At 42.7% G+C, this 26893-nt stretch overlaps 1 protein-coding gene across 1 annotated transcript in view; it reads right to left on the reverse strand.

The window, feature by feature from the left end:
* Positions 1–26893, reverse strand: part of LOC137432205 (uncharacterized) — a 325295-nt gene that overhangs the window by 45420 nt on the left and 252982 nt on the right. The window contains exon 3 of the mRNA XM_078783922.1: positions 17297–17528. Within this exon, the coding sequence (XP_078640048.1) occupies positions 17297–17528 (232 nt within the window). The remainder of the gene's footprint in view (positions 1–17296; positions 17529–26893) is intronic.

The raw sequence follows: 26893 nt of genomic DNA on the forward strand, positions 1-26893 counted from the left end.
ACCAAGGTATAGCGGTTTGGTGCCTTGATAATTGGTGGTGAGCCACTCAACATAGAATGCCTGGAAAGCAGTTTTGCTGATGGAAGACGACCAAAAGTTCTCTCATACCACTGGAACATTTTGGTTCGGTGATATCACATCAAGCACCACCATTTCTGTTGACTTTCCTCTTCTCCCCCTCTCTCCTTTCTTGATGCTGTCCTCTCTGTAAGCGTCGAAAACGATGTGGATCTCATCACAGGTGTGCCCAGCTTTGGTGACCATAGATGTCAAGGCAATAGCAAAGTCATGGAATGTCTTGACGGGTGGATCAAGCTTCTTTAAGGGGACTTTTCTCACCATGGCCATGAAGTCGATAACGATGGCATGGGTTTGTGGGGAGGTTTCTGGCCCTTTTTTTATCTATTAATGGGCACAACTTCAGCAGCTCAGTCCCAAGTTGTGATTTGGCACTCTTCCTCAAGTAACCATCTTTGTCAACCAAGAAAAACGCAGAGTTGGTGATCTCATGCTGGAGTAGCTCCTCAACAGTGAACCCCCGGTGACGCCCATACTCAATAAACATGAGAGCTTTGATTGTCTCATCTTTGATGTCTGCTTTGGGAGCCAAATTTAAGGTGGTCTTAGGGGATGTAAACTTGATTTTGCTAATAGTTGAGTGTATCGATATCGACCTATTTCTGAGTCGATCATCGATAAATTTAGCACAAGCAGCGCTGCCCTCCTTGATACAGCACAACAACTTGTCTACGATTACGTTGGTCACAATTTCTCCAGTGAGAATATTCTTCAGCGCTACCTGGTCTTGTAGAGGACTACATACCTTCAGGAGATAATCCTCTATGTCTTGCACCATCCCAACTATCTTAGTTGCAGTACTTGGGTTGAAGTCGTGGTGAAGTGAGAGTTCTCCTTCGACATCATCCTTCATCTTCAGGAGGTCAACGTACTGGTCTTTTTTATGCTTGATGATTCCCCACAGAGCTACTGCCTCCTTCTTCCTGGTGACCCCAATTATCCCACCACTTATTTTGGCAGGCCGGTTGTAGCACTGCTCTAGCGCCTGGTCAAAGGGCACTCCACTACCTTTCTTGGTCGTGTTCACGAGAAATCCACCGTTCATGTAGGAGTTGTACAGGAGTGGGAACTTCTCCTTCAGTTGATAGCAGTCCTGCAGGAATAATGGTGTCCATCGACAGTAGTTTGTTCTCCCAAAAAAGAAGAACAGTGAAGTTGCCCTCTCCACAGCACTGAGGTAGAGAATCCAGTCTCCAGAGTGCAGAGAATTGGTGAGATTCCTGAGTATTGGGAACAGGTCGGAAACGTATGTGTTCCAGTAATCAAATGACTGAGACAGCGATGCCCTTTCCTTAAGGTAGACTTGAAAGGCTGCTTGGATGGTGTCAGCGCACTCCTTTGTGGTGTTCAATTCTTCGCCCGTGAGCTCTTTAGACTGACAGTTGACCTGCAGTGCCTGTAGTTCCGTTCGTCTCTCAGGGTATTTGGAGAGGAATGCTTCTAACATCATAGATGTGAGGACCTCGTGTATCATTGAATGGGCAGTGCGGGCCCTGGAATAGTGGGAACCGGAGCTCAAAATCAGGGAGCTCAAAATCATAAAATGTATGGAGGCTCATAGTGGCCTTTGTATATCATGAATATGCTTAATATTAGTATGAAATCGTGTTAAAAATGGCTGTATTTTCGGGCTTTTTAGTCATTTTCTCGTAGAAAACCCATTTGGAAATATATGACCTCCTAAACATGGCTATTCTGAACATTTTAAGCACCTCAGAAAATCTGTAGCTCCAACGGTATAGAAGATAGAGCTATGTCGGAAATAGCACTTCCTATGAAAAAGGGCGTGGTCATTTTTAAAAGGGCGTGGTCATTTTCGGGCTTTTCGCCCCGGATAGAGATTTTGGCACACATCCCAGGTTGTTCCTGGGGGTGATATTAGCCTATAACAGTTGAGTTATCCTCTCCTAAATTATTTGCATACATATGTTAGTCAGGTCCTAGACTATACTTCCTTTTGGACTACGGACACCACAGCCTGACGCGCCAGACCATCTGGTTGCACGGTACCTCCCCGCTGCATAATTGAGGAACACACCTGTATGTAATGACATTTAAGCCATGGTATTTCAGGGGAGTTGGAATGAGTGTATTGGATTATTGGGGTTTATGTGTGAGTGAATGGGGGAAGATCCACCGAGCCATGTCACTAACCTGTGCCAGAAGGACAGGACCCGTGGAAATTTGGGTAAATTGGGATGGCTCTGCAAGAAAACGTTGGGCATTGTGGCATCTACCGGGGAACGTGGTCTATAGTGGGGTTGTACAAATGTTTATGGTTTTTGGTTAAGGTTTGTGGTTAAGGTAGGTTTTTGTGTTTGACATTTTCTTCCCACCACAGTAGTTAGGAGCGAGGACTCAATGGTGTAAATATTTGAATTGTTGCTTAGGGGGGTGTAGAATGGTAAGCAGAACAGGTAAGTTAGCTACAGCTCGCTTTCCACAGCTCCTCCTAATTTATTTCATAGACTAATTAAGTGTGAGTCGGTAAGTCTTAAGACTGGAAAGGTAACGCCTGCATTGAACCTTGCAGGAGCTACGGTTCCTGAGGGGGTGTTACATTTTTTATTGTTTTTTTTTGTATACAACATCGAGGCTCGTCAAAGAGCGAACATTCATCACAGAAAAAGTCAAACCGACACATAAAACACAAAATAAGGGGAGCGGAACACTAGATGGGGAGAGAGGGGGAAGGACACAAACACAACATTTGAGAGCAGCGACATCGAGAGAACTGTGGGGGGAGAAGGCTTGGGGGGAGGTGGGAGAGGTACAAAACATATGGACACTGCAAGGACTTCCAGGAAAGAAGTTGGAATTTCAAAAAAGTGGATCTGGGGTGAATTAGCGGGGGTAGAAAAGTTCAAGGTTTTGGATGGGGGAAGATAAGAGAAGGTGGTGAACAGCTGTTTTAAAGACCTGGAGGGAGGAGTGGGATTGAAGGGAGTGAGGGAGTTTGTTCCAGAGGTGGGAGAAAAGGGGAATGAAAGAGTGAAAGTGAGTAGAGAGTCTTGATTTTGGCAATTTCACCAGAAGAGGGTTGCTGGCAGATCTTGTGCGACCTGTGGGAATATTTGGGTGACAGAGCACAGAGAGAGCTGTGGGAGCAATGCCGGAGAGGAGTCGGTAGAAGACAGATAGACCACCAACCTGCTTGCGTTGAGTAAGTCAAAGTCCCTCGGAGATGGCTTCATTGCGGGAGATTCCAATGATTCTGAAAGCTTTGGTTTCAACAGCGTGAAGCCGAGCTAGGTGTGAGGCAGGAGCACCGGCCCAGAGGGGAGAACAGTATTCCAATGAGCTGCGGATGAAAGCCTTGTATGTGGTGAGGAGCGGAGGATTCCCAGTCGTCGACTGGCTTTGGAGGCCAGCTTGGAAATGTGGTTTTCCCAGGAAAGATCATGGCAGATAGTGAGACCCAAAAGCTTGAGTGACAGAACTTCTTGGAGAGGATTATTCAGAAAGTGGATGGGAGGGTTGTCCAGTCGGTCTTTTCGGAAACACATAGTAAGAGTGTGAGATTCGTCAGGATTGAAAGACATGTTCCACTTGTTTGACCAGTCTGTGATTTTGTCCAGGTCTGCAGAGAGTGAGGAGGCTGCAGACTGCCGATCTGAGGGATGAGGAATGGAGCGACAGAGAGTGGAGTCATCAGCAAAGAGATAGAGAGGATTTTCAAGAGAGTCAGAGAGATCATTGATATAACCACCTTTAGAGGCCATTTTTCCCCGCAAGCGGGGGTTGGCCTTTTTCGGGAACCGTGGTTGTTGTTGTTTTTCGGTCCCCTTTTTGAAGCAATGTTTTACGGCCGGATGCCCTTCCTGACGCCAACCCTTTTTGCCACCTTTAACGACAATCAGGGAATGGAGAGATCATTGATGAAGACCAGAAAAAGCACAGGGCCCAGAACTCTGCATTGGGGAACTCCAGCCTGAACAGGAAGGGGAGATGAGAGAAACCCATTCAGGGCCACACGTTGATTACGACTAGAGAGGAAGTCCGCAAGCCATGCGCGGAGATTTCCATGGATACCATAGGAGGAGAGTTTGGTGAGCAGAGCGGGGTGCCAGAACGTATCGAAGGCACGTGATATGTCAAGGGAAACAGCTCTAATTTCCTGTTTGGCATTGACGACCTCCATCCATTGTTGAGACCGCAGAAGCAGCATGTCCAGAGTAGAGTGACCTGGTCTGAAACCAAATTGATTATCAGAGATCAAGCCATTTGAGAAGAGGAAAGATTTGATATCTGAAGCAATGATAGAATCCATGACTTTGCTGATAATTGGGAGAAGGATGATTGGTCTGTAGTTGCAAGGATCTGTTTTTGCACATTTTTTGTGTAAAGGAGTGATGATGGCTGATTTCCAAGCTGATGGCAGATGACCTTGAGCAAAAGAGAGGGTGAAGAAAACAGAGAGAGGGAGTGAAAGAGCGGCAGATCAGGATTTTAGGACCCGTGGGCTGATGCCGTCAGGTCCAGTTGCAGAATCAGAGTCGAGGGTTGACAGAAACTTTTCCACCTTGTCAGGAGGAAAGGACACAGAGTCCAGGAACAGCTGGGTACGACTGAGTACGGTGGGTACAGAGAGGGATGGGTTTGGGACACAAGATTTAGAGGCAAACACAGAGTTGAGGCATTCAGCTTTTTCACGTGTGGAGTCAGCTGTGTAGCCATTTGAGGTAAGTGAGGGGATGGAGGGGGAACAAACACCAGAAACAGATTTGACCAGACACCACCAGGATTTGGAAGAAGGAGACAGGTTTGAGAGTTCGGTCTTGAGAGGGGAGAGATATTGTTTCCTGGCTCTCCTGAGGGTGGACACACACTTGTTTCGGGCTTTGTGAAAGGAAATGAGATTTCCTTCCGTTGGATTTGCTTTCCAGGAGGCGAAGGCAAGTTGTCTCTGGGCAATAGCCTCACCACAAAATCCGTGTTCCATGGACGGGAGGAAGGGTATGACAACTGAAGGCGACATGGGATAAATCTGTGCATGAGAGAGAGCAATTTACTTGGAAGAATTCCCAGGATGAGTTGATGTCAGAGGCGGTAAAGATGGGAGACCAGCCCAGATGATTTATGGCTGCTTGAAGACCGTGCCAGTTGGCCTGAGTGAAATGCCAGACTCGTCGACGCTGAGGAGGCTCTGAGATTGGTCAGAGAGATGTCCACTTTAACAAGCACATGATCAGATGAACCGATTGGAGCAGAAGAAGAGCAGCAGACATTTTCAGGGAAGTTAGTCATAACCAAGTCCAGAAGAGAAGATGCTCCGTTGACTGAGATCCGGGTCGGGAAATTGACAGATTGTGTCAGTCCCAGTGAGTCGCAGAAGTCCTTTGCTGAAGAGCCATGGCTGGTGAGAGAGGGAACCCACACCCAGCCAACTGGCATGGAGACAATTCTCAGGCTTAACAATTAATTCCCCAGTGTGTAATTTGCTTCCTGTGGTCTTCCCTTCGGTTTTATTACATTCAGCCAGCCAGGAAATCGAGGGCTCAGTAAAACAACTGAAGCACTGTAATGGGACTCGTGCACTCACAACAACGGGTTGATTCGTTAAAGGAAGTTCTTTAAATGTACCAATTACAAAAAAAACAAAACACCAATTTCGTGATGGACACCCTTAAACTAATAACTGACATAGTTTCTTACCCAATCAAAATTAAAATAGACCAATCATGATCCTTGTCCATGAAAACATAGGTGTGGATTCATTGTACATTGAGCTGTGGTGCAAGTGGATCGAGGCATGAGGGAAAACAAGATTTTTTCGGTTTTGTTTTCAATTAATTTGAATATCAAAAGATGGTATGTATGCTCATTCATAACCCAAATTATGATGCTAGCAGTCACCCTAGATAGTTTTAAACATTCCAATCAATGTGTGCATGTTCAATGACTACTTTAAGAGGCTATGTTAGTCATATATTTATTATTCGAGTAAATGACCCATTTTAACGCCGATTTTGGATCTAATTTGCATATTTATGACATCATAATGCCTCCAATCATAACAAAACCAACCTTATCATAATCCTTGACCCTGAAAACATGGGTATAGACACCTTGTTTGTTAGGTTTGGATGTGTATTGGCCGAGTTATTGAGAAAATAAGATTTTCTCATGTATACTTCGTGGGGGGTAAGCGAGAATCTTCGTGGGGGGTCTGTAGCAAAACGTATACAGATTTGGGCCCCTCACCCAAACTTTTTTGAAAGGCCTTGATATGTACAACAATAAAATCATGGGTGACCGTACATTTGCGATGGACACGAACTCCCCCCGAGAGCCAGTAGTAGATGGTTATGGCGCTCACGGGAAAAGGAGCCATGGAGCGTTTGTCTACACGGAGCACACAGGCCTATACCGAAACCACAAAACATGCAAACACAACAATAAATGAAACGATCAAATAATTTAATGAAAATAAATCACGGAATGAAAATGAAATGTGAGGTAAACGAAGATTCTACTTCGAGGTACCCACCATTTACTGACTCAAAAACACACAGGGGAAAGATAAAATAAAATGTTCTTTTCTTGCCGGCACTTAACTTTGGCCTCAAAATGAAACCTTTTAGGAGGTTGGTGGCCATTGAAGCTCGATGCTCAATGCCTCCCTCACGGGAAGATCTAAATGGCGGCAGTGCCGCGCATCAATGGCTCTCACTATTGAGCCTGTGGCAAGCTTGTGAGGACGGCCTCCTTCCTCCTCCCCTGCCAGGGCGAGCACAAGGCGGCCTTAAGCTCCCTGGTGAGTCCGACAGTTGAAACCCTCTCTCCACCGCCGCCCATGCAGCTAAGAGCTCCTCGCTCTCCAAAACGCACCCAAGTCAGTCAGCACACCAAGGTCAAAGATGGTGCAGCCTTCTTGTCCAAGCCAAGAGCGACTTCTTTCTCTTCACTCTCTCGAGCCAAGCGGGTCGTTTCCCTCACAGTTCATCCCGCCCACATCTTACGGCCCAATCATGTCCCTCGGGGAGTGGCCTGACGGCCTTTCTGACCGCCCCCGCGTCACACGGTCCATGCTATTAATTACACAATCCTACGGTATTCTTTCATCTACCCCCACAAACGTAACAATATGTAAGTATGTGTGTCGTTAGTTGTTATCTCCATAATTTTGGTGTTAGAAGGTGGAATAGAGTCCTCACAGGACTCGAAGTATCCACCCCTGCTTCAGTGAAGGATTGCGATTCATGGGAGGTGGTTGCGAAGTTTTCCTCTTCGAGCTTTTTTCCAAACGGCTCTTTTCAGGATTGTCACTGAGCCCCGTACAGCCTCCAACTGCAGTTCGTTTGTGGTAATGTTCCCAGATGTATTTTTAAAGATATTTGTAAAGTTCTTCTTTATCATTCCGGTTGCCCTAATTATCACTGGTACAATTTTGGAACTCTTTAGCTTCCAGGATCTTTTCACTTCATTCTTAAGGTCTTGGTATTTGGTCATTTTCTTGATATCTGCATTATTTAGGCCAAAATCGCCAGGTACTGAAATCGCAATCAGCAATACTGTATTTTCCTTTTTGTGTATGAGTACTGTGTCAGGTCACAATGCTTTGTTTTCTGTGTTCACACTGGATGGGATCAGCAGGTCATAAGTGAGCATTATGTCCTTGTTTTCAATGATTGCTTATGGAGATAACAACCCAAACTCGAACTGCCATTTTATAACTGCTGGCAGTGATGACCAGTTTCCTCCGCCTTTCCGCTTTGATCCAACCCCACTTTCATTTGACATGCTTTGATCCAACCCCACTTTCATTTGACATGCTTTGATCCAACCCCACTTTCATTTGACATGCTTTGATCCAACCCCACTTTCATTTGACATGCTTTGATCCAACCCCACTTTCATTTGACATGCTTTGATCCAACCCCACTTTCATTTGACATGCTTTGATCCAACCCCACTTTCATTTGACATGCTTTGATCCAACCCCACTTTCATTTGACATGCTTTGATCCAACCCCACTTTCATTTGACATGCTTTGATCCAACCCCACTTTCATTTGACATGCTTTGATACAACCCCACTTTCATTTCACAAGCTTTGATCCAACCCCACTTTCATTTGACATGCTTTGATACAACCCCACTTTCATTTGACATGCTTTGATACAACCCCACTTTCATTTGACATGCTTTGATACAACCCCACTTTCATTTGACATGCTTTGATACAACCCCACTTTCATTTGACATGCTTTGATACAACCCCACTTTCACCAGGCATGCTTCAATACAACCCCACTTTGATACAACCCCACTTTGATACAACCCCGCTTTGATACAACCCCGCTTTGATACAACCCCGCTTTGATACAACCCCGCTTGATACAACCCCGCTTTGATACAACCCCGCTTTGATACAACCCCGCTTTTATACAACCCCACTTTGATACAACCTCACTTTCAACAGACATGCTTCAATACAACCCCGCTTTGACACAACCCCGCTTTGATACAACCCCGCTAAGATACAACCCCGCTAAGATACAACCCCGCTAAGATACAACCCCACTTTGATACAACCCCGCTTTGATACAACCCCACTTTCATTTGACATGCTTTGATACAACCCCACTTTCATTTGAGATGCTTTGATACAACCCCACTTTCAATTGACATGCTTTGATACAACCTCACTTTGATACAACCTCACTTTCACCAGGCATGCTTTGATACAACCCCGCTTTGATACAACCCCACTTTGATACAACCCCACTTTGATACAACCCCACTTTGATACAACCCCACTTTGATACAACCTCACTTTCACCAGACATGCTTCAATACAACCCCGCTTTGACACAACCCCGCTTTGATACAACCCCGCTAAGATACAACCCCGCTTTGATACAACCCCACTTTGATACAACCCCGCTTTGATACAACCTCACTTTCATCACACATGCTTCAATACAACCCCGCTTTCGTACAAACTCACTTTGAGACAACCTCACTTTCGTCAGACATGCTTCAATACAACCCCGCTTTGACACAACCCCACTTTGATACAACCCCGCTTTGATACAACCCCGCTTTGATACAACCCCGCTTTGATATAACCCCGCTTTGATACAACCCCGCTTTGATACAACCCCGCTTTGATACAACCCCGCTTTGATACAACCTCACTTTCATCAGACATGCTTCAATACAACCCCGCTTTCGTACAAACTCACTTTGAGACAACCTCACTTTCGTCAGACATGCTTCAATACAACCCCGCTTTGATACAACCTCGCTTTCATACACCCCTGCTTTGACACAACCCCGCTTTGATACAACCCCACCTTGATACAACCCCACTTTAATCGGACATGCTTCGATACAATCCCGCTTTGATACAACCCCGCTTTAATGGGACATGCTTCAATACAACCCCGCTTTAATCGGACATGCTTCAATACAACCCTGCTTTGATACAACCCCGCTTTAATCGGACATGCTTCAATACAACCCTGCTTTGATACAGCCCCGCTTTAATCGGACATGCTTCAATACAATCCCGGTTTGATACAACCCCACTTTAATTGGACATGCTTCAATACAACCCTGCTTTGATACAACCCCGCTTTAATCGGACATGCTTCAATACAACCCTGCTTTGATACAACCCCGCTTTAATCGGACATGCTTCAATACAACCCCGCTTTAATCGGGCATGCTTCAATACAACCCCGCTTTGATACAATCCCGCTTTAATCGGACATGCTTCAATACAATCCCGCTTTGATACAACCCCACTTTAATCGGACATGCTTCAATACAATCCCGCTTTAATCGGACATGCTTCAATACAACCCTGCTTTGACACAATCCCGCTTTGATACAACCCCGCTTTAATGGGACATGCTTCAATACAACCCCGCTTTGATGAAACCCCGCTTTGATACAACCCTGCTTTGACACAATCCCGCTTTGACAAAACCCCGCTTTAATGGGACATGCTTCAATACAACCCCGCTTTGATACAACCCCGCTTTGATACAACCCCGCTTTGATACAACCCCGCTTTGATACAACCCCGCTTTGATACAACCCCGCTTTGATACAACCCCGCTTTAATCGGACATGCTTCAATACAACCCCGCTTTGATACAATCCCGCTTTGATACAGCCCCGCTTTAATCGGACATGCTTCAATGCAACCCCGCTTTGATACAACCCCGCTTTGATACAATCCTGCTTTGATACAATCCCGCTTTAATCGGACGTGCTTCAATACAACCACGCTTTGATACAATCCCGCTTTGATACAGCCCCGCTTTAATCGGACATGCTTCAATACAACCCCGCTTTGATACAGCCCCGCTTTGATACAACCCCGCTTTCATCATAATTAAACTTACACCGAAAAGTCACATGGCTGGAGAAGATAAAATGTAGTTTCTTCTTCTTCACATAAAACACCTGCTACCGTCCAGACTGTACAACCAATCATGCTTAAATTTTAAACAGTTGTTCCACTTGATGACATCTACATTATTTTAAATTTTCACGTTGATCAATCAAGTGGTTGAAGAGAATATTTTTTCAAATATAAATTCCCCTTCAATTGAAGCATGTCCCAAAATAGATAATTATCTATGGCTGCTAAACCAAACAACCAATCATGTTGCAATTTTGCACACTTATTCCACTTGACACCTTCTACATTCCTCTAAAGTTTCACTTATATCAATAAAGCGGTTCAATAGATACAAGGTTTTTAAGATCCACATCGATTTATTTAACGCTGCCAAACCGTGACCTATCGCAAATTTCAAGAGGTCATTTTAGCATGAAGACATGTCGAACATGTGTGAAGAATCCACTCGATATGATCAAAAATGAGAGGAGGTAGATTTTAAAGGTCTATGCTTCCAAAAATTATAGGTCCCAAACCATGTAACCTATGACGTCATCACCCAGGAAATTTTTGTTTGACAAGGTTATGCGGTCATGCATGTAAAGTTTGGCCTCGATTTCTTCAGCCATTTTTTTTTTTTTTTTTTTTTGATACAAGATCGAGGCTCGTGAAAGAGCGAACATTAATCACACAGAAAGACAAGCAGACACATAAAACAAATAAGACCGGGAGCTGTAGACAAGATGGGGAGAGAGGGGGAAGGACACAAACACAACATTTGAGAGCAGGGACCGAGAGACATGGAGACATCGAGAGAACTGTGGGAGGGAGAGGGCTTTGGGGGCGAGGCATGGGAAGGGGGGGGGGGGGGGGGTTGGAGAGGTATAAAACATATGGACACTGCCAGGATTCCAGGAAAGAGGTTGGAATTTCAAACAAGGTGGATCTGGGGTGAATTAGTGGGGGTAGAAAAGATCAAGGTTTTGGATGGGGGAAGATAAGAGATGGTGGTGAACAGCTGTTTTAAAGACCTGGAGGGAGGAGTGGGATTGAAGGGAGTGTGGGAGTTTGTTCCAGAGGCGGGAGAAAAGAGGAATGAAAGAGTGAAGGTGAGCAGAGAGCCGAGATTTCGGCAGTTTAACCATCAGAGGGTTGCTGGCAGATCTTGTGCGACCTGTAGGAATATTTGGGGGACAGAGCACAGAGAGAGCTGGGGGAGCAAGGCCGGAGAGGAGTCGGTAGAAGACAGAAAGACCACCTACCTGCCTGCGGTGAGTGAGTGAAAGGCCCTCAGAGATAGCTTCATCGCGGGAGATTCCAATGATTCTGAAAGCTTTGGATTCAACAGCGTGAAGCCGAGCCAGGTGTGAGGCAGGAGCACCAGCCCATAGGGGAGAACAGTATTCCATTGAGCTGCGGATGAAAGCCTTGTATGTGGTGAGGAGCTCAGGTGTGCCTAGGAAGGACTTCGCACGACGGAGGATGCCCAGTCGGCGACTGGCTTTGGAGGCCAGCATGGAAATGTTGTTTTCCCAAGAAAGATCATGGCAGATAGTGAGACCCAAAAGCTTGAGCGACAGAACTTCTTGGAGAGGATTGTTGAGAAAGTAGATGGGAGGGTTGTCCAGTCGATGTTTTCGGAGAGACATAGTAAGAGTGTGAGATTTGTCAAGATTGAAAGACATGTTCCACTTGTTTGACCAGTCTGTGATTTTGTCCAGGTCTTCAGAGAGTGAGGAGGCTGCAGACTGCCAATCTGAGGGAAGAGGATTGGAGCGGCAGAGAGTGGAGTCATCAGCAAAGAGATAGAGAGCATTTTCCAGAGAGTCGGAGAGATCATTGATAAAGACCATAAAAAGCACAGGGCCCAGCACACTGCCTTGGGGAACTCCAGCCTGAACAGGAAGGGGAGATGAGAGAAATCCATTCAGGGCCACACGTTGACTACGACCAGAGAGGAAGTCCGCAAGCCATGCATGGAGATTTCCATGGATACCATAGGAGGAGAGTTTGGTGAGCAGAGCTGGGTGCCAGACTGTATCTAAGGCACGTGATATGTCAAGGGAGACAGCTCTGATTTCCTGTTTGGCATTGAGGACCTCCATCCATTGTTGAGACAGCAGAAGCAGCATGTCCAGAGTAGAGTGACCTGGTCTGAAGCCAAATTGATGATCAGAGATCAAGCCATTGGAGAAGAGGAAAGATTTCATATCCGAAGCAATGATGGATTCCATGACTTTGCTGATAATTGGGAGCAGGCTGATTGGTCTGTAGTTGCAAGGATCTGTTTTTGCACCTTTTTGTGTAAAGCGGTAATGTTTGCTGATTTCCAGGATTCTGGCAGATGACCTTGAGCAAAAGATAGGGTGAAAAGAACAGAGAGAGGGTGAGATAGAGCGGCAGAGCAAGATTTTAGGACCTGTGGACTGATGCCGTCTGGTCCAGTTGCAGAATCAGAGTCGAGGTTTGACAAAAACTCCTCCACCTTGTCAGGAGAGAAGGACACAGAGTCCAGGAGCAGTTGGGTTCGAATGGGAAGGGTGGGAACAGAGAGAGATGGGTTTGGGACTAAGGATTTTGAGGCAAACACAGAGTTGAGGCATTCGGCTTTGTCACGTGCTATGTCAACTGTGTGGCCATTTGAGGTAAGGGAGGGGATGGAGCGGGAACAAACACCAGAAATGGATTTGACAAGACGCCACCAGCATTTGGAGGAAGGAGACAGGTTTGAGAGTTCATTCTTGAGTGAGGAGAGATAGTGCTTTCTGGCACTCCTGAGGGTAGACACACACTTGTTCCGAGCTTGGTGGAAGGAACTGAGATTGCCTTCAGTTGGATTAGCCTTCCAAGAGGCGAAGGCAAGTTGTTTCAGGGCAACTGCCTCACCACAAGATTCAGTGTACCATGGACGGGAGGAAGGGTAAGACAACTGAAGACGAGATGGGATAAATCTGTGCATGAGAGAGAGCAGTTTGCTTTGGAAGAATTCCCAGGAAGAATTGATGTCAGAGGCAGTGGAGATGGGAGACCAATCCAGACGATTGATGGCTGCTTGAAGACCGTCCCAGTTGGCCTGAGTGAAATGCCAGACTCGTCGACGCTGAGGAGGCTCTCTGAGAATGGCCAGAGAGATGTCCACTTTGACAAGCACATGATCAGAAGAACCGATTGGAGCAGAAGAAGAGCAGCAGACATTAGCAGGGAAGTTTGTCATAACCAAGTCTAGAAGAGAAGATACTCCATTGGCTGAGATCCGGGTCGGGAAATTGACCGATTGTGTCAATCCCAGTGAGTCACAGAAGTCCTTTGCTGAGGTGCCATGACTGGTGAGAGAGGAACCCACACCCAACCAGGTGGCATGATGACAGTTGAAGTCACCACATATGAGGAAGAGAGAGTTGGGATGAGTGGATAGAAGTTGGTCCATGTTGTCAGACAGTGAAATGTAGATGGAGTCATCACTGTTTGGGGGACGGTACAGAACACATATGAACAAAAGGTGGGAGCGGAGAGGAAGCCGTAGCCAGAGGTACTCCTGGGGGTGAGGAGGAGAGAGGGCAGTGCAAGGAGAGTGAGGAAGAGAGTTTTTGATAAAGATAGCCACCCCACCACCAGGCCGAGTCTCAGGTCTATCATACCGGAGGAGGGAGTAACCCGGAAGAGATATTAAGGAATCAGAGACATCTTGAAGGAGGAAAGTCTCTGTTAAGCAGATCAAGTCTGGATTGTCAGAAGCAACCTGTATGGAGAGATCAGTCAGGTTTGAGCGAAGGCCCCGGATGTTTGAGGTCCATACCGTTAATGAAGAGAGAGGGGGAGCATCGGGTACAGGACAGGGGAGGGGAGGAGTAGGGTAAGATGAAGGATGAGAGGGGGAGGTAGGGAGAGCAGTTGATAGTGTGTCAGAGATTGCAGAAGAGTTCCAAGAAAGGGAAGGATGAGGAGGATGAAAGGTTTGATGGTGAAGGGATGAGGCACAGTGAGGGGTTGTTTGAGGAGTGGCAGAGGAAAGTAGAAGGTTGGGGGGGGGGGGGGGGTGGAGGTATGAGATAGAAGGGAGACGAAGTGGGGAGGAGGCAGCTTTGAGGAGGAGGGAGAATTGGAGAGGAATGGTATGGGGGGAGATTTGAATGGGAGGGGTTGGAGGGGAGTTTTGAAGGGGAGGAGTGAGGGGGGAGTTTAGGAGGGAAGGGGCAAGGGGGAAGTTTAGAAGTGGAGGGGCAAGGGGGGAGTTTAGGAGTGTAGGGGCGAGGGGGGGGATTTGGAGGGGAAGGGCAAGGGGGGAGTTCAGGAGTGGAGGGGATTTGGAGGGGAGGGGCAAGGGGGGAGTTTAGGAGGGGAAGGGCAGGGGGGAGTTCAGGAGTGGAGGGGCAAGGGGGGAGTTTAAGAGTGGAGGGGCAAGGGGGGAGTTTAGGAGTGTAGGTGCAAGGGGGGGGGGGGATTTGGATGGGAGGGGCAAGCGGGGAGTTTAGAAAGTGGATGATTAAAGAAAGACGAACATTGAAAACAAATTGGGTTTGTTGTGATTTTCAAGTTTAGCAATCCGATTCAGAACGATGGAGGAGGGATGGAATGAATGTGAATTTAGACCATGTAGTGAGGGAGACGTATAAGATATTGAATTTCTTTTTTTTGAGGTGGAATGAGTTGGAGAGGAAATTGAGAAAAGCCTTTTAAATAGGAAGAAAAACAGCGTGTTGTAAAATACCACTGAGTAAAACACTGAAGGGGAAAGGTTAAACATATTTAAATAATATTTAAACAGAACCGTGAACAATCTTATATGCACAAAATATCAATGGGGGGAGAGCCGAGAGGGACCACCACGAGTCACGTGAACAGGGCAAACGGTGGATGGCAAGGAGATAATGGGGGCGGGGCGAACAGCACACCTGGACAGAAAATACAGGATGAGACAACAGTACACGTGGAGAAAGGAAAATAAATGTTTTTTTTTTGTTTTGTTTTTTGGGGGGGGTGGGGATTTAGAACGTTAGACAGAGTATTATGTTCGGGGTAGAAGGGAAAAAACTAAGAGCCAAGCAAAACACGCTTAAGTTAACAAACACCGACGGGGGTACAACTACAAGGCCGCACACGAGGAGCAGAACACGATTAATTAATTACGAGTTACAGGAAATTCAAGCCAAAACTAACTATAATCAAACAATAACGCATGGACGATAAAATAACGAGTTGAAATTTGACAATCTATCTGGGGAAATGGGGGAGAAACACGTGGTCGAAGAACGAACGAACGAATAATAATGAATAAACGAATGAGAACAGAGAAGGAAATGTTTTTTTTTTGTTTTTTTTTTAGTTGAGATTTACATAAGGAAGTAGGCTATGGGGTGAAAAGACTGGGAAAACAGAGAACGAAAGTTATTGGATCACAAACGATGGACCGCTGAGAGAAAAACAAAGCCTCAAGGTTGTACAGTGTACACTGCACAAGGCCTCAAGACATGACACGAATTAACACGATTTTCAATACAGGTATGAAAGATTTGCACCGAAAATCTTCGTCGGGAGACAATATATACACCATAAAATAAATACAGTTATAACGAAAATACAAATGGGAACAATTACTTAACTTCGATTTCGATGAGAAGCATGGAGAGCTGAGAATAAACGAACCCTCGCCAGCAAGACCGGAAACGGAAGTGAAAGAAAAGGGGTTTTTAGTGGGTTTTAAGGCTTTTTTTAAAAAAAATGGCGGACGAACCACGAGACCTATGACGTCATTATATATTTTTTCTGTATCAATTTAGACCGAGATGATGCTCAAGAAATTTCATCCTGATCAGATGAAGTTTGTTTACTTGTCCAATTATGATGTCATAAGGGAGGCACCTATGACATCATTCACGTATGTTATTTTGCATGGAGAGTTCTTTACAATGAGCCATGTCTCAATCTTTTCTACACAGCACTTTTTGGAGATATAGAGGTGTATTTTTTTCGGTTTTTCCAAGACGGTGCCCGTACCCCCGCTTTGATAGTAACACCTGTGACGTACCAAAGGTGGTACTATCAAAGTACATTTCAAAGGCACATTTCCAGAATGTGACGTACATTTGGTACCACCTGTGACGTCATAACTATCGCCAAAATTCCACACGAGAGGACCCATACTATGGTGAAAATCTCGTGTCAATTGCACGAACGGTTGCCGAGTAAAATGATTAAATTAATTTAAACAAGATGGCGCCCGTACCAGGAGACCTATGACGTCATGATTACGGCTATAAAATCTTCCCTGAGTAGACACATTCGTGTCACATACGAATACGAATGGTGAAAAAGTAGACACAAACGAATGGTGAAAAATTCGTGTCAATCGAATTAACCGTTTCCGAGAAAATGATTTTTAAAAATGCAGACGCGTACGTCCGCACCCGATTACTTAACCCTCTTTTCGCTTTGCGAGCACAGTGTAAAAATGGAAAGTTCATTAAACGAGCGGTACTGTATTATGATGATGTACCAATGATATTATTCCCCAGAGATAGCAATTTAATCATCAAACAAAGCAGATTTTAAAAATCATACAATTTGAACCATATTTCGTGACGCAATGTCTGGGCGGTTGGAATATCAAACCGAGTCATCCGAAAGACTTTGAAAATGTTTTGTGCTGCTTCGTTGCTTGATGTGCAACATATTAAGGGGATGGAGCATGGAAAACAACCACCAGTTCCCCCAATACTAGTGCAGGCTTTGATGGGGCTAATGGGCACTTCCTGTGTTGAAGTTCTTTGAAATGGAACATATTTTATTATTAAGTCTTGTAAACACCATATTAATTCATATTATTATTTGTAATTCATTTAATTGTCATAACATCATTACCTTGAGTCTGAACCATTGGATACGATTGTGCTGACTTCAAGCATTTGTGCAATCATCAAACGGTCACCAAACTTCAGATCCACAGACGTCACCGCTCTCACGATTTCAAATTCAAATTTCCAGAATGTATTATTGTTGGTGTAGCTAGAAGAGCAGGAATTTTCGTCATTATCCACAGTTGTTTTGGGGTCTGAATGCTCAGAAAGATGATTTTGTGATGGTTTGCCTTTCACTGAAAAAAAGGAAAAAGTAAAAAAGTAAAAAACACACACACACACACACCACACACACCACACACACACACACACACACACACACACACACACACACGCACACGCACACGCACACGCAACAATGATATTTCACAAAACCATGATATTTAACAATAAAGGAGTACATGTCAAAATAAAAATCATCAGTAGAGTAATTTATTAATGGGATACTAAATAAAATACAGCAAATCATTCTACAAATAACAAGAATGACTGCACTGTGGTCAAAAGCTGTGACAAAATCTGGTAACAGGTCAATACGGAAACACACATTTAATGTGATATCAAAGGATGAGCAGAGTGATTGGGAAACACACATTTAATGTGATATCAAAAGATGAACAGTGTGATTGCGAAACACCCATTTAATGTGCCATTAAAAGATGAACAGTGTGATTGGGAAAAACACATTTAATGTGCCATTAAAAGATGAACAGAGTGAATGGGAAACACACATTTAATGTGTTATTAAAAGATGAACAGAGTGATTGGGAAACACATTTAATGTGATATCAAAAGATGAACTGTGATTGGTAAACACACATTTAATGTGTTATTAAAAGATGAACAGAGTGATTGGGAAACACACATTTAATGTGTTATTAAAAGATGAACAGTGTGATTGGGAAACACACATTTAATGTGCCATTAAAAGCTGAACAGAGTGATTGGGAAACACACATTTAATGTGATATCAAAGGATGAACAGAGTGATTGGGAAACACACATTTAATGTGATATCAAAAGATTAGCAGAGTGATTGTGAAACACACATTTAATGTGTTATTAAAAGATGAACAGTGTGATTGGGAAACACACATTTAATGTGCCATTAAAAGATGAACAGAGTGATTGGGAAACACATTTAATGTGTTATTAAAAGATGAACAGAGTGATTGGGAAACACATTTAATGTGATATCAAAAGATGAGCAGAGTGAATGGGAAACACATTAAATGTGATATCAAAAGATTAACAGAGTGATTGTGAAACACACCTTTAATGTGTTATTAAAAGATGAACAGAGTGATTGGGAAACACACATTTAATGTGATATCAAAAGATGAACAGAGTGATTGGGAAACACACATTTAATGTGATATTAAAAGATGAACAGAGTGATTGGGAACACACATTTAATGTGATATTAAAAGATGAACAGAGTGATTGGGAAACACATTTAATGTGATATTAAAAGATGAACAGAGTAATTGGGAAACCCATTTAATGTGATATCAAAGGATAAACAGAGTGATTGGGAAACACACATTTAATGTGTTATAAAAAGATGAACAGTGTGATTGGGAAACACACATTTAATGTGATATCAAAAGATGAACAGTGTGATTGGGAAACACACATTTAATGTGATATCAAAAGATGAACACTGTGATTGGGAAACACACATTTAATGTGATATTAAAAGATGAACAGAGTGATTGGTAAACACATTTAATGTGCTCTTAAAAGATGAACAGCATGATTGGGAATCACACATTTAATGTGATATTAAAAGATGAACAGAGTGATTGGGAAACACACATTTAATGTGATATTAAAAGATGAACAGAGTGATTGGTAAACACATTTAATGTGCTATTAAAAGATGAACAGAGTGATTAGGAAACACACATTTAATGTGATATTAAAAGATGAACAGAGTGATTGGTAAACACATTTAATGTGATATTAAAAGATAAACAGTGTGATTTGGAAACACTTTTAATGTGATATTAAAAGATAAACACGGTGATTCGGAAATACACATTTAATTTGATATTAAAAGATAAACAGTGTGATTGGGAAACACACATTTAATGTGATATTAAAAGATGAACAGTGTGATTGGGAAACACACATTTTATGTGATATTAAAAGATGAACAGTGTGATTGGGAAACACATTTAATGTGCTATTAAAAGATGAGCAAGGTGATTGGGAAACACATTTAATGTGCTATTAAAAGATGATCAGTGTAATCGGGAAACACATTTAATGTGGTATTAAAAGATGAACAGAGTGATTGGAAAACACATTAAATTTGATATTAAAAGATGAACTGTGATTGGTAAACACACATTAAATGTGATAGTAAAACATCAGCAGTGTGATTGGGAAACACACATTTAATGTGATATTAAAAGATAAACAGTGTGATTTGGAAACACTTTTAATGTGATATTAAAAGATAAACACGGTGATTCGGAAATACACATTTAATTTGATATTAAAAGATAAACAGTGTGATTGGGAAACACACATTTAATGTGATATTAAAAGATGAACAGTGTGATCAGGAAACACATTTAATGTGCTATTAAAAGATGAACAGTGTGATTGGGAAACACACATTTTATGTGATATTAAAAGATGAACAGTGTGATTGGGAAACACATTTAATGTGCTATTAAAAGATGAGCAAGGTGATTGGGAAACACATTTAATGTGCTATTAAAAGATGAACAAGGTGATTGGGAAACACATTTAATGTGATATTAAAAGATGAGCAGTGTGATTGGGAAACATATTTAATGTGATATTAAAAGATGATCAGTGTAATCGGGAAACACATTTAATGTGGTAGTAAAAGATGAACAGAGTGATTGGAAAACATTAAATTTGATATTAAAAGATGAACTGTGATTGGTAAACACACATTAAATGTGATAGTAAAACATCAGCAGTGTGATTGGGAAACACACATTTAATGTGATATTAAAAGATAAACAAGGTGATTGGGAAACACACATTTAATGTGATATTAAAAGATAAAGTGCGATACGGAAACACATTTAATGTGATATTAAAAGATAAACAAGGTGATTGGGAAACACACATTTCATTTGATATTAAAAGATGAGCAGCATGATTGGGAAACACACATTTAATATGATACTAAAAGATAAACAGTGTGATTGGGAAACACACATTTCATGTGATATTAAAAGATAAACAAGGTGATTGGGAAACACACATTTCATGTGATATTAAAAGATAAACAAGGTGATTGGGAAACACACTTTTCATGTGATATTAAAAGATGTTCAGTGTAATTGTGAAACACATTTAATGTGATATTAAAAGATAAACAGTGTGATTGGGAAACACACATTTAATGTGATATTAAAAGATGAACAGCACGATGCGGAAACACATTTAATGTGATATTAAAAGATAACAGTGTGATTGGGAAACACACATTTAATGTGATATTAAAAGATGAACAGCGCGATGCGGAAACACATTTAATGTGATATTAAAAGATAAACAGTGCGATTGGGAAACACATTTAATGTGATATTAAAAGATAAACAGTGCGATTGGGAAACACATTTAACATGATATTAAAAGATAAACAAGTTGATTGGGAAACACACATTTAATGTGACATTAAAAGATGATCACAGAGATTGGGAAACACTTTTAATGTGATATTAAAAGATAAACAAGGTGATTGGGAAACACACATTTAATGTGATATTAAAAGATGAATAGTGCGATTGGGAAACACATTAAATTTGATATTAAAAGATGAGCAGAGTGATTGGGAAACACATATTTAATGTGATATTAAAAGATAAACAGTGTGATTGGGAAACACACATTTAATGTGATATTAAAAGATGAACAGCGCGATGCGGAAACACATTTAATGTGATATTAAAAGATAAATAGTGCGATTGGGAAACACATTTAATATGATATTAAAAGATGAAAAGAGTGATTGGGAAACTCACATTTCATGTGATATTAAAAGATGATCACAGTGATTGGGAAACACATTTAAGGTGATATTAAAAGATGAACAGTGCGATTGGGAAACACATTTAATTTAAGAGGTTTTGCAACACAAACCCAATTGCGATTTGTGGGTTTCAACACTGGCACAAGTGCGAAAAGTGGTATTGCAACACGAACACAAGTGTGACAAGTGGATTTGCAACACTAACACAAGTGTGAAAAGTCGTTTTGCAACACTAACACAAGTGCAAAAAGTGGTTTACAACACCAGCCCGAGTGCAGAAAGTGGTTTGCAGCACTAACACAAGTGCAAAAAGTGGTTTTCAACGCCAGCACAAGTGAGAAAAGTGGTTCTGCAACACAAGCTCTAGTCTGGAAAGTGGTTTTCAATGCCAGCACAAGTGCGGAAAATGGTTTTGCAACACTAACACAAGTGCAGAAAGTGATTTTAAGCACTAACAGGAGCGCGAAAAGTCATTGTGCAACACTAACACAAGTGCGAAAAGTGGTTTTCAATGCCAGCACAAGTGTGGAAAGTGGTTTTGCAACACTAACACAAGTGGAAAAAGTGGTTTTGCAATACTAGCACATGTGTGAAAAGTGGTTTTCAATGCCAGCACAAGTGTGGAAAGTGGTTTTGCAACACTAACACAGGTGCAAAAAGTAGTTTTCAATGCCAGCACAAGTGAGAAAAGTGGTTCTGCAACACATGCTCTAGTCTAGAAAGTGGTTTTCAATGCCAGCACAAGTGCGGAAAATGGTTTTGCAACACAAACACAAGTGTAAAAGTGGTTTTGCAACACTACCACAAGTATGAAAGTGGTTTTGCAACACGAGCACAAGTGCGAAAAGTGGTATTGCAACACGAACACAAGTGTGAAAAGTGGTTTTGCAACACTAAGACAAATGCGAATTGTGGTTTTCAACACTAACACAGTGTGAAAAGTGGATTTGCAACACTAACACAAGTGCAAAAAGTGGATTTCAATGCCAGCACAAGTGAGAAAAGTGGTTCTGCAACACAAGCTCTAGTCTGGAAAGTGGTTTTCAATGCCAGCACAAGTGCGGAAAATGGTTTTGCAACACTAACACAAGTGGAAAACTGGTTTTGCAACACCAACACAAGTGAGACAAATGGTTTTGCAACACTAACAAGTGCAGAAAGTGGTTTTAAGCACTAACAGGAGCGCGAAAAGTGGTTTTCAACACTAGCAGATGTGTGAAAAGTGGTTTTCAATGCCAGCACAAGTGTGGAAAGTGGTTTTGCAACATTAACACAAGTGCAAAAAGTGGTTTTCAATGCCAGCACAAGTGACAAAAGTGGTTCTGCAACACAAGCTCTAGTCTGGAAAGTGGTTTTCAATGCCAGCACAAGTGCGAAAAGTGGTTTTGCAACAGCAACACAAATGCGGAAAGTGGTTTTCAATGCCAGCACAGTACGGAAAGTAGTTCTGCAACACTAGCTCAAGTGTGGAAAGTGGTTTTGCAACACTAACACAAGTGCAACAAGTGGTTTTCAACGCCAGCACAAGTGCGAAAACTGGTTCTGCAACACCAGCTCAAGTGTGGAAAGTGGTTTTAAACACCAGCACAAGTGCGGAAAATGGTTTTGCAACACTAACACAAGTGCGAAAAGTCATTTTGCAACACTAAGACAAATGCGAATTGTGGTTTTCAACACTAGCGCAAGTGTAAAAAGTGGATTTGCAACACTAACACAAGTGTGAAAAGTCGTTTGGCAACACTAACACAAGTGCAAAAAGTGGTTTTCAATGCCAGCACAAGTGACAAAAGTGGTTCTGCAACACAAGCTCTAGTCTGGAAAGTGGTTTTCAATGCCAGCACAAGTGCGAAAAGTGGTTTTGCAACAGCAACACAAGTGTGGAAAGTGGTTTTCAATGCCAGCACAAGTGCGGAAAGTAGTTCTGCAACACTAGGTCAAGTGTGGAAAGTGGTTTTAAACACCAGCACAAGAGCGATAAGAGGTTTTGCAACACTAACACAAGTGCGAAAAGTCGTTTTGCAACACTAACACAAGTGCAAAAAGTCGTTTTGCAACACTAATACAAGTGAGACAAATGGGTTTGCAACACTAACACAAGTGCAGAAAGTGGTTTTGAGCACTAACAGGAGCGCGAAAAGTGGTTTTCAACACTAGCAGATGTGCAAAAAGTGGTTTTCAATGCCAGCACCAGTGAGAAAAGTGGTTCTGCAACACAAGCTCTAGTCTGGAAAGTGGTTTTCAATGCCAGCACAAGTGCAAAAAGTTTTTTGCAACAGCAACACAAGTGAGACAAATGGTTTTGCAACCCTAACACAAGTGCAAAAAGTGGTTTTCAACGCCAGCACAAGTACGAAAAGTGGTTCTGCAACACAAGCTCAAGTGTGGAAAGTGGTTTTAAATACCAGCACAAGTGCGGAAAATGGCTTTGCAACACTAACACAAGTGCAAAAAGTGGTTTTTCAACACTAACACAAGTGCAAAAAGTGGTTTTGCAACACTAACACAAGTGCGAAAAGTGGTTTTGCAACACAAACGCAAGTGTAAAAGTGGTTTTGCAACACCAACACAAGTGAGACAAATGGTTTTGCAACACTCACTCAAGTGCAGAAAGTGGTTTTGAGCACTAACAGGAGCGTAAAAAGTGGTTTTCAACACTAGCAGATGTGCAAAAAGTGGTTTTCAACGCCAGCAAAAGTGCAGAAAGTGGTTTTGCAATACTAATACAAGTGCAGAAAGTGGTTTTCAATGCCAGCACAAGTGCAGAAAGTGGTTTTGCAATACTAGCACATGTGTGAAAAGTGGTTTTCAATGCCAGCACAAGTGTGGAAAGTGGTTTTGCAACACTAACACAAGTGCAAAAAGTGGTTTTCTATGCCAGCACAAGTGAGAAAAGTGGTTCTGCAACATAAGCTCTTGTCTGGAAAGTGGTTTTCAACGCCAGCACAAGTACGAAAAGTGGTTCTGCAACACAAGCTCAAGTGCAGAAAGTGGTTTTCAATGCCAGCACAAGTGTGGAAAGTAGTTCTGCAACACTAGGTCAAGTGTGGAAAGTGGTTTTAAAAACCAGCACAAGTGCGGAAAATGGTTTTGCAACACTAACACAAGTGCAAAAAGTGGTTTTGCAACACCAACACAAGTGAGACAAATGGTTTTGCAACACTAACACAAGTGCAAAAAGTGGTTTTCAATGCCAGCACAAGTGACAAAAGTGGTTCTGCAACACAAGCTCTAGCCTGGAAAGTGGTTTTCAATGCCAGCACAAGTGCGAAAAGTGGTTTTGCAACAGCAACACAAGTGAGACAAATGGTTTTGCAACACTAATACAAGTGCAAAAAGTGGTTTTCAATGCCAGCACAAGTGACAAAAGTGGTTCTGCAACACAAGCTCTAGTCTGGAAAGTGGTTTTCAATGCCAGCACAAGTGCGAAAAGTGGTTTTGCAACAGCAACACAAGTGCGGAAAGTGGTTTTCAATGCCAGCACAAGTGCGGAAAGTAGTTGTGCAACACTAGCTCAAGTGTTGAAAGTGGTTTTAAATACCAGCACAAGTGCGATAAGAGGTTTTGCAACCCTAACCCAATTGCGATTTGTGGTTTTCAACACTGGCGCAAGTGCGAAAAGTGGTATTGCAACACTAACACAAGTGTGAAAAGTGGTTTTGCAACACTAAGACAAATGCGAATTATGGTTTTCAACACTAGCGCAAGTGTGAAAAGTGGATTTGCAACACTAACACAAGTCCGGTAAGTTGTTTTGAATGCCAGTACGAGTGCGGAAAGTGCTTTTTGCAACAACAACAACACAAGTGCGAAAGTGGTTTTGCAACACTAACACAAGTGCAAAAAGTGGTTTTCAATGCCAGCACAAGTGACAAAAGTGGTTCTGCAACACAAGCTCTAGTCTGCAAAGTGGTTTTCAATGCCAGCACAAGTGCGAAAAGTGGTTTTGCAACAGCAACACAAGTGAGACAAATGGTTTTGCAACACTAACACAAGTGCAAAAAGTGGTTTTGCAACACCAACACAAGTGAGACAAATGGTTTTGCAACAATAACACAAGTGCAAAAAGTGATTTTCAATGCCAGCACAAGTGCGAAAAGTGGTTCTGCAACACAAGCTCAAGTGTGGAAAGTGGTTTCAATGCCAGCACAAGTGCAGACAGTCGTTCTGCAACACTAGCTCAAGTGTGGAAAGTGGTTTTAAACACCAGCACAAGTGCGGAAAATGGTTTTGCAACACTAACACAAGTGCAAAAAGTGGTTTTGCAACACCAACACAAGTGAGACAAATGGTTTTGCAACACTAACACAAGTGCAAAAAGTGGTTTTAAGCACTAACAGGAGCGCGAAAAGTGGTTTTCAACACTAGCAGATTTGCAAAACGTGGTTTTCAACGCCAGCACAAGTGCAGAAAGTGGTTTTGCAATACTACCACATGTGTGAAAAGTGGTTTTCAATGCCAGCACAAGTGTGGAAAGTGGTTTTGCAACACTAACACATGTTCAAAAAGTGGTTTTCAATGCCAGCACAAGTGCGGAAACTGGTTTTGCAACACCAACACAAGTGCAGAAAGTGGTTTTGAGCACTAACAGGTGTGTAAAGAGTGGTTTTCAAACCTAGCAGATGTGCAAAAAGTGGTTTTCAACGCCATCACAAGTGCAGAAATTGGTTTTGCAATACTAGCACATGTGTGAAAAGTGGTTTTCAATGCCAGCACAAGTGTGGAGAGTGGTTTTGCAACACTAACACAGGTGCAAAAAGTGGTTTTCAATGCCAGCCCAAGTGAGAAAAGTGGTTCTGCAACACAAGCTCTAGTCCAGAAAGTGGTTTTCAATGCCAGCGCAAGTGCGGAAAATGGTTTTGCAACAGAAACACAAGTGTAAAAGTGGTTTTGCAACACTACCACAAGTGTGAAAGTGGTTTTGCAACACGAGCACAAGTGCGATAAGAGGTTTTGCAACACAAACCCAATTGCGATTTGTGGTTTTCAACACTGGCACAAGTGCGAAAAGTGGTATTGCAACACGAACACAAGTGTGAAAAGTGGTTTTGCAACACTAAGACAAATGCGAATTGTGGTTTTCAACACTAACACAAGTGTGAAAAGTGGATTTGCAACACTAACACAAGTGCAAAAAGTGGATTTCAATGCCAGCACAAGTGAGAAAAGTGGTTCTGCAACACAAACTCTTGTCTGGAAAGTGGTTTTCAATGCCAGCACAAGTGCGGAAAATGGTTTTGCAACACTAACACAAGTGGAAAAAGTGGTTTTGCAAGACCAACACAAGTGAGACAAATGGTTTTGCAACACTAACACAAGTGCAGAAAGTGGTTTTAAGCACTAACAGGAGCGCGAAAAGTGGTTTTCAACACTAGCAGATGTGTGAAAAGTGGTTTTCAATGCCAGCACAAGTGTGGAAAGTGGTTTTGCAACATTAACACAAGTGCAAAAAGTGGTTTTCAACGCCAGCACAAGTGCGAAAACTGGTTCTGCAACACAAGCTCAAGTGTGGAAAGTGGTTTTAAACACCAGCACAAGTGCGGAAAATGGTTTTCCAACAGCAACACAAATGCGGAAAGTGGT

The sequence above is a fragment of the Myxine glutinosa genome, chromosome 8 (assembly GCF_964187855.1).
Source record: "Myxine glutinosa chromosome 8, kmMyxGlut1.1, whole genome shotgun sequence".
Taxonomy (NCBI): domain Eukaryota; kingdom Metazoa; phylum Chordata; class Myxini; order Myxiniformes; family Myxinidae; genus Myxine; species Myxine glutinosa.